Source organism: Trachinotus anak, unplaced genomic scaffold (assembly GCF_046630095.1).
Source record: "Trachinotus anak isolate AG129_WGS33_773 ecotype Australia unplaced genomic scaffold, CSIRO_AGI_Tana_v1 ptg000019l, whole genome shotgun sequence".
In the NCBI taxonomy this organism is placed as follows: Eukaryota; Metazoa; Chordata; class Actinopteri; order Carangiformes; family Carangidae; genus Trachinotus; species Trachinotus anak.
The window spans coordinates 14,807,551-14,815,578 of NW_027273870.1; the positions used below are offsets into that span (position 1 = coordinate 14,807,551).

At 43.2% G+C, this 8,028-nt stretch overlaps 1 protein-coding gene across 1 annotated transcript; it reads left to right on the forward strand.

Annotated features, from left to right (window-relative positions):
- Positions 1 to 1,147: 1,147 nt before the first annotated feature.
- pmm2 (phosphomannomutase 2) lies at positions 1,148 to 7,513 on the forward strand. Its single transcript, XM_071504186.1, has 8 exons — positions 1,148 to 1,362; positions 2,458 to 2,569; positions 2,654 to 2,730; positions 2,879 to 2,970; positions 3,098 to 3,197; positions 3,377 to 3,452; positions 3,575 to 3,690; positions 6,065 to 7,513. Exons 1-8 carry the CDS (start codon positions 1,303 to 1,305, stop codon positions 6,167 to 6,169), a joined length of 738 nt encoding a protein of 245 aa, XP_071360287.1. The 5' UTR covers positions 1,148 to 1,302; the 3' UTR covers positions 6,170 to 7,513.
- The last annotated feature ends 515 nt before the right edge of the window (positions 7,514 to 8,028 follow it).

The window sequence follows — 8,028 nt, forward strand, 5'->3', positions numbered from 1 at the left end:
AATGAAGGGTACGGTCAGTTGGAGATTATCATTTACTGTGTTAAAACCACAGAACTTAAAACCAGTAAAACCAGTAGACTATGACACAGGTTTCTTTACACATAGATGTGATGGATTCTGGTCCAGTAGCCTACCTCTAGTCTCTTCTCAGAGTAAGGGGCAGGTGGACGATATACAGTAACTAGTAGGACTGGTTTTTGTGTTTTCCAGTTTGGGTGTGACAGACTAAGAATAAGGCTTTCAAATGAATTATGATTAACTTTAGGCTTCAGATTTATTAATAAATTGGAGTGATAAATGGCTGCCACCCCTCCTCCTCGGCCTGTGTTTCGAGGGATATGAACGTTAACATGAGTGGGGGGTGTTGATTCACTCAGACTAACATATTCATCCTGCTGCAGCCAGGTTTCAGTCAGACAGAGCAGATCTACATGATGATCAGTTATCAGATCATTGACTAGTAGAGATTTAGATGAGAGTGATCTGATATTCAATTACACAGCTGTTCCTGGTCTCTCTCTCTCTCTCTCTCTTCTCTCCCCTCTCCTCCCCCTCCTTCTATCTTCTCCTAAACCCAACCGGTCGAGGCAGACGGCCGCCCACCCTGAGCCTGGTTCTGTTGGAGGTTTCTTCCTGTTAAAAGGGAGTTTTTCCTCCCCCCTGTCGCCAAGCGCTTGCTCTTTGTGGGAACTGTTGGATTTTTCTCTGTAACAAAGTAAGGTCTTGACCTTACCCTGTAAAGTGCCTTGAGATAATGTATATTATGATTTGGCGCTATACAAATAAAATTGAATTGAATTGAATTGAGTCCCTCAGTCATGTGTAGAAAGCCTTAAAACGTCTGTCTCTCCTCTGAAAATATCATGAGGAGGTTTCAGTGTGAGTTGACCTGACTGGAGCTCAAACTGACAGATGACAGTTTCCATCTGTTTCTCTCTAACAGCGTTTAGACACACACATTCACTGAAGCTGTTCTCTTAAACAACTTCTACAACGTCCTCAGTACCAACTGTAAAGACTCGAAGTTGAACTAAATTAATTATAGTATAATCCGTAATTGTGATGGGAATCGTGACACTCCATGTCAGAAGGTGGCGACAATCCACCTAAAAGCTGTTTGTCAACCGCCACGGAACAACATCAGCAGAAGAAGAAGGGGCTGCTCGCTGTGGCAGCAGTTGTAGTCCTCTGCAGCTCCGCAGCTGGGTCTCACCGTGGACAGGACGAGTACTGCGGCCACAGACAGGGACCGAGTCCGCAGGAGACCACAGCTCAGCCGGACACAAGAAGAGTAACGCCGTCATGGACTCCAGCACACTCTGCCTCTTCGATGTTGACGGGACGCTGACTGCCGCAAGACAGGTAAACTCTCTGTGTGTGTGTGTGTGTGTGTGTGTGTGTGTGTGTGTGTGTGTGTGTGTGTGTGTGTGTGTGTGTGTGTGTGTAGATGTGTTGTATTGGAGGCTAAGAGAGAGGGATAATCATACATTACACCTGACTCCGTAGGCTACAGAGCAACAACGTGGAGCAGGATATTACGTCCGGCTCCACGTTATTGTTGTTGTTGTTGTTGGTCCGAGCGATAATTCGCTCCGTGTACCCTGGAACATAGCTCCACTTTATCTCCATCTGATGTGTTTAGCAAGCTACATGTAACAAACGGTGTAATAGTGAGTAATTATTGTGAACTGTCAGGTGTAGGTGCGTGTCACTAACGTTGCTCACCAATCGTAGACCAGGAAACGATGACGACGGTTCATTAAGCTGACGTTTCTAACGGAGCGAAAATCTTGAAGGACTAAAGTCGTCTGACAGTTGTGCGTTTGTGTCTTTATTTGACAGTTGTGTGATTTTTTTTTTTTTTTTTAATTGGACAAGACAGATGTAAAACCTATGAAACTAATACAGATGCTGTTACTTCCGCATTCTGGAACGACGCTTCGGATTGTGTTTCAGTGGGGCAGTAAAACCAGCTCGTACAGTTTTCTTCTTCGTCAGACCTGTAGTAGTGACAACTCATTGTGCAACATATTCAAGCTCCACCAGTGAAGATCCGAGAGCCTGATTTTATTAATGAACCTCTGAGTGTGTCTCATATTAAAATGCTGCAGTAGTTTGTTACTGAATGAATGATGAGATCTGTTCCTCGGTGGCCTCGGGTGCTCTCATCCCTCTGGGACCTGATCAGTGTCCTGATCAGTGTTTGGACTGTGACTGTGACAGGGACACTGTATTTAGAGGGTTTAGTGGAAAAGTGGAAAAGACAAAACACAACTGAGTAGAAACGTGACACATGTATTTCCTCCCTGAAAACACAACAGCAGCTGAACCACAGTAAAACCTCAGTCATACAAACTCAACCTGTCTACAGCTCACTGCTCTACCTGGGTTTCATTTTTATTATTTAAGATATACTATTTTTTTGGTAAAGTCTTGTTGCTGTGCTTTTTGTTCCAGCGTGTGACTCCAGACATGGCAGAGTTCCTGGAGAACTTGAGGACCCGGGTTCGAGTTGGAGTGGTAGGAGGGTCAGACCTCTGTAAGATTAAGGAGCAGCTAGGAGATGATGGTGAGACACACACACCTGGACCTCTGCTGCAGACCAGTGACAGGTTCATTTCTCACCTGTGATGTTGTGTTTGTCTCTGTGCAGTGATCCAGAAAGTGGACTACGTATTTGCTGAGAATGGACTTGTGGCCTATAAGAATGGACAGTTACTCTCTGTCCAGGTAAGACGGACAGAATAAGTCCAAACCTTTTGTCCAAAGCCCAATCTGATGGTTCAGACCCTGGAGGAGACCAGTCAGCCTGAACCCTAGTCATTACTGCTTGTTTATTTGACTCTGAAGATGGTGACAGGGACATTGTCTTTGTCAGTCCATCCAGGCCCACATGGGAGAAGAGCTGCTGCAGGACTTCATCAACTTCTGTCTGAACTACATGTCCCAGATCAAACTGCCTAAGAAGAGGTATCACACATCATCACAGCACTGATGTTACATTAAAGGGTTAACAGTGGTGTAACTGATGTGATGGAGGAGGTCTGCAGTGAAGATCTGGTCTGGCCTCATGCAGACTGGTGTGACTGTCTTACAGGGGGACGTTTATTGAATTCCGTAATGGCATGTTGAACGTGTCTCCTATCGGACGAAGCTGTACGCAGGAGGAGAGGAGGGAGTTCTATGAGCTGGATCAGGTGACCCACACACGTCTGATCACTTACAGCTGAACTGATCAATATTGAACTAATCAATACTGAACTGGGGGGGGGGGGGGGGTTTCCTCACCTGGATCTGCTGCTAACATGTGATTGGCTGATTGGAGTGAGTCTATCAACAGTGACAGTGTGTTGTGATGTGTGTGTTTGTGTTGCAGAGAGAGAAGATCAGAGAGAAGTTTGTGTCTGTGCTGCAGGACAAGTTCAGAGGACGAGGTCTGTCCTTCTCCATTGGTGAGTCACCATCTCTCCTCACACCAGCTCTACTGCACTCATTACATCTACGTGTGTGTAGTGACTGTGACCTCAGGTGACCTCATGTGACAGTGTGATGTCAATATGTGACTCCTCTGCAGGAGGCCAGATCAGTTTCGATGTGTTTCCTGACGGCTGGGACAAGAGGTACTGTCTGGGGATTGTTGAGAAGGACAACTTCTCCACCATCCACTTCTTTGGAGACAAGACCACAGCTGTGAGTAAAAGCACACATGGACCAGGAGGCTTCACCTATACATGGCAGAATACCATATCAGATATATCAGACAACCCATCAACATGGCATACTGGGAACACTGGGAACACTGGGAACACTGAGCCAGTGATTTACAGTTAGGCCCAGAAATATTTGGACAGTGTGGCCACCACATTGGATTTGAAATGAAACAACTACAACGGAATTGAAGTGCAGACTTTAAGGTTTAATTCAAGAGGTTGAACAAAAATATATGATTAAACATGTAGGAACTGTAGCTTTTTTTTTTTATACAAACACTCCTCATTTAAGGGGCTCAAAAGTAATTGGACAAATAAACATAACCCTAAGTAAAATGTTACTTTTCAATATTTTGTTGAGAATCCTTTGCAGGCAATGACTGCCTGAAGTCTGGAACCCATGGACATCACCAAACGCTGGGTTTCCTCCTTTGTGATGCTTTGCCAGGCCTTCACTGCAGCTGTCTTCAGTTGTTGCTTGTTTGTGGGTCTTTCTGCCTTAAGTTTTGTCTTGAGCAAGTGAAATGCATGCTCGATTGGGTTGAGATCTGGTGATTGACTCAGCCATTGCAGAATATTCCACTTCTTTGCTTTAAAAGACCCTGGGTTGCTTTTGCAGTATGTTTTGGATCATTGTCCATCTGTACTGTGAAGCGCCGTCCAATCAACTTTGCTACATTTGGCTGAATCTGAGCAGAAAGTATATCCCTATACACTTCAGATTTCATCCGGCTGCTTCTGTCTTTTGTCACATCATCAATAAACACAAGTGACCCAGTGCCATTGGAAGCCATGCATGCCCATGCCATCACACTGCCTCCACCATGTTTTACAGAAGATGTGGTGTGCTTTGGATCATGAGCTGTTCCAATTCTTCTCCAAACTTTCTTCTTCCCATCATTCTGGTACAGGTTGATCTTAGTCTCATCTGTCCAAAGAATGCTGTTCCAGAACTGGGCTGGTTTCTTCAGGTGTTTTTTGGCAAAGTCAATTCTGGCCTTTCTATTTTTGAGGCTGATTAATGGTTTGCACCTTGTGGTGAATCCTTTGTATTTACTCTCATGAAGTCTTCTCTTTATGGTAGACTTAGATACTCGTACACCTACTTCCTGGAGAGTTTTCTTCACTTGAGTCGATGTTGTGAAGGGGTTTTTCTTCACCATGGAAAGGATTCTGTGATCATCCACCACTGTTGTCTTCCGTGGACATCCAGGCCTTTTTGAGTTCCCAAGCTCACCAGTGCACTCTTTTTTTTTTTCTCAGAATGTACCAAACTGTTGATTTGGCCACTCCTAACATTTCTGCTATCTCTCTGATGGATTTCTTCTTTTTTTTCAGCCTCAGGATGGTCTGTTTCACCTCCATTGAGAGCTCCTTTGACTGCATGTTGTGTGTTCACAGCAACAGCTTCCAAATGCAAACGCCTCACCTGGAATCAACTCCAGACCTTTTAACTGCTTAATTGATGACAGGTTAACGAGGGAAGAGCCCATGCAGCCTTGTTATCTTTTTTTTTGCAGCCTTCTGAGTCAATTGTCCAATTACTTTTGGTCCCTTGAAAAAGAGGTGGCTACGTATTAAAGAGCTGTAATTCCTAAATCCTTGCTCCAATTTGGATGTGAATACTCTCAAATTACAGCTGAGAGTCTGCACTTTAAGCCCATATTGATTATATAATTGTATCCTGAATATGTTTTCGTAAACAGCTAAAATAACAAAACTTGTGTCACTGTCCAAATATTTCTGGGCCTAACTGTATGTACAGCAGCAGTAGACTGAGGCTGTGTTCGGAACCGCCTACTAATGTACTGCCTACTACATACTCACTGAGTATATACTGTATACTATCTACTAAATTAACAAATAAGTATGCCATTACCAAGCTGTGTTCACACTATAGTGTACAGGCTGTATCCCAGAATGCATTTCACACGAACCAGCAGCGACAGCGACAACTGGTGGGGATTTTAGAGAAAGCTGAAAGCTGTTACAATAGCCGCTAATAGCACTGTTAATGGGTCATTTTTCAAAAGTTTGAACATTTTTTCATGCAAGAATATAACCATATGGACTTACAATTTTCAGTTTTGACATCTCACTTAGTATGAATAGTACGTTAGTAGGCAGTTCCAAACACAGCCTGAGTCTGCAGCAGACAGTGATAATGATAATTATCTGCCACTGATGAGGTCAGAGGACAACCTCTGTCCAGATGTTTAGAGGTCGTCTGGAGAGAACATGCACACACACACACACACACACACACACTCACACACTCACACACTCACACTCATGTAAAGTTCATGTTCAGATAAACGTGTGTGTGTGTGTGTGTGTGTGTGTGTGTGTGGCAGGGAGGAAACGACTATGAGATCTACTGCGACCCTCGGACCATCGGCCACGCAGTCTCGTGTCCAGAGGATACTCGACAACTGTGTGAGCAGCTGTTCTTCTCCTGACACAGACTCTTCCATCAGGACCTCATGTATCTGTCAGGACCGTCATCATGTCTGTGATGATGAGGAAGAGCAAGAGAAGGAGTTGCTGACTATTTCTGGTTGGGTTTAGGGTGAAGAATTAAAATGAATTAAAATCATCACTTTTTCCACTGAGGTTCTGAGTTGTCGGTGAAACGTGAGTCAGAGCAGACGGTGACCAGTTAAAGAGAAAGTGCTCACAGGGTCAGTGATGGTCTGAAGAGTGAATTGTATACCTTCAGTCACCTGACCTCAGCCAAAGTGAACTATGGGAGATGTTTGAGCGAATAATAAAGATTAGTAGACATTTGTATAGATCAGTGGATGTTTTGCTGTTTTCATGTGTCCACTCGGTTTTAAAACAGAGCTTCTAACAAATGGAGGAGAGTTCATCACACTAAATAACAACATCATGACTATTATATACAGTTATGAAGCTTTTACTCTCTTCTTCATCACTGCAGCTCAGAATAACATGAGGAGACTCTGTGAGCAGAACTGGAAATAAAAACTAAATCTCTGATGTCTTTGATTAGAAGAATGATCCACACACTTTCATCATTAGAAATGAACATTTCAGTCACACTGACCTCATCACACATCAACCACTTCAGTACGAAACTTAATTAAAAAAAATAATTCATGCTCTTATCCTCAGCCTGATTTAAACAACTGGAAATTATTTCTACAGTTTTTTTTTTTCATTCTGGTCATGTGATCATATCGTTCAGACTCACCTTGTTGAATTTCACTTGATAATGTCACTATAACTGAATTTACCTGCAGGTCTCACAGTTTCTTCTTAGATCATATTAATACTTAATTCATGGTTCTGTTGATGATGTTTATAATTAAAAACTCTTTCTCTGTAACATGAATGAGCTCGTACCTTGGACAGATAAACCAGAGTTAACTGAATCAGGTGGTAACCAGCTTCATAGTACAGGTTATTATTAACTGTGAGAAACTGTGAATTCATATTACCTCCTTTCCACACGGAGGCATCATGTGGTGGTTCCTTTCCCTGTGAATGTGCCTCCTCCCACATCACAAACAGAGGTCAGGACTTCCTCCTCTTTGCCTCCAAACCTCCTGCACCTTGTTGACTCCTGCTGGGTTTTTGCCATGTGTCTTTTGCTTTATTTCAATGTAAGTAGTCTTTCATTATCTATCTTAGTTGGGATTACGGTATATTCAGGACAGATTTTGGATTTGTTAGACAAATATTGCAATATAAAAATATTGTTTCTCCTTTGTAGTTTGGAACCATGGCAAACATCCTGGAAATCCACATTCCCATTAAATAAACAGAACGGTTTATTGAAACCCTTGTTTCCTGATGGTTTGTGGCTCCAGTTAAAACCTTAAGAAACACAGACAATGTCAAGATGTCAAGAGAGGAAAGACACAAAAAACAACACATCAGTGATGTGAGTCACAACATCAGAAGATAAAACAACAGAACCAAAGTGTGATGAGCTGCAGCAGTGTCTCTGTTCTCAGTCCAGGTCACATGACCATCTCAGTATAAACTGGTGTAAAGATGCTGATGTCTTTAACTGGAACATTTCTCAGCTGATTCATTAAGAATCAGAACCGGACTGATACTGGATCTGAGGATGGACATGGACACACATACACACACACACGCACACACACACAGTGTCTGGTTCTGGTCTGACTGAACTGGTGATGGACTGAAGTGGATTCTGAGTGACATCATCACCTCTGAGTTGCTGATTCCCCTAGCTGTGAGGAATTAATTTAGACCCGGCAGAGTGTGTCTGGAGGATCAGAGACTAACAGGAGCTTGGACTCTGGTCTCTGTTCACGGAGCAGAT

Excerpts from the sequence above, each read along its gene's own strand:
- pmm2 (XM_071504186.1), top strand. The coding sequence starts at position 1,303 with ATGGACTCCAGCACACTCTGCCTCTTCGATGTTGACGGGACGCTGACT. Across the intron at positions 1,363-2,457 it reads CGCTGACTGCCGCAAGACAG|CGTGTGACTCCAGACATGGC; the intron begins GTAAACTCTCTG and ends TTTTTGTTCCAG. Across the intron at positions 2,570-2,653 it reads GGAGCAGCTAGGAGATGATG|TGATCCAGAAAGTGGACTAC; the intron begins GTGAGACACACA and ends GTCTCTGTGCAG.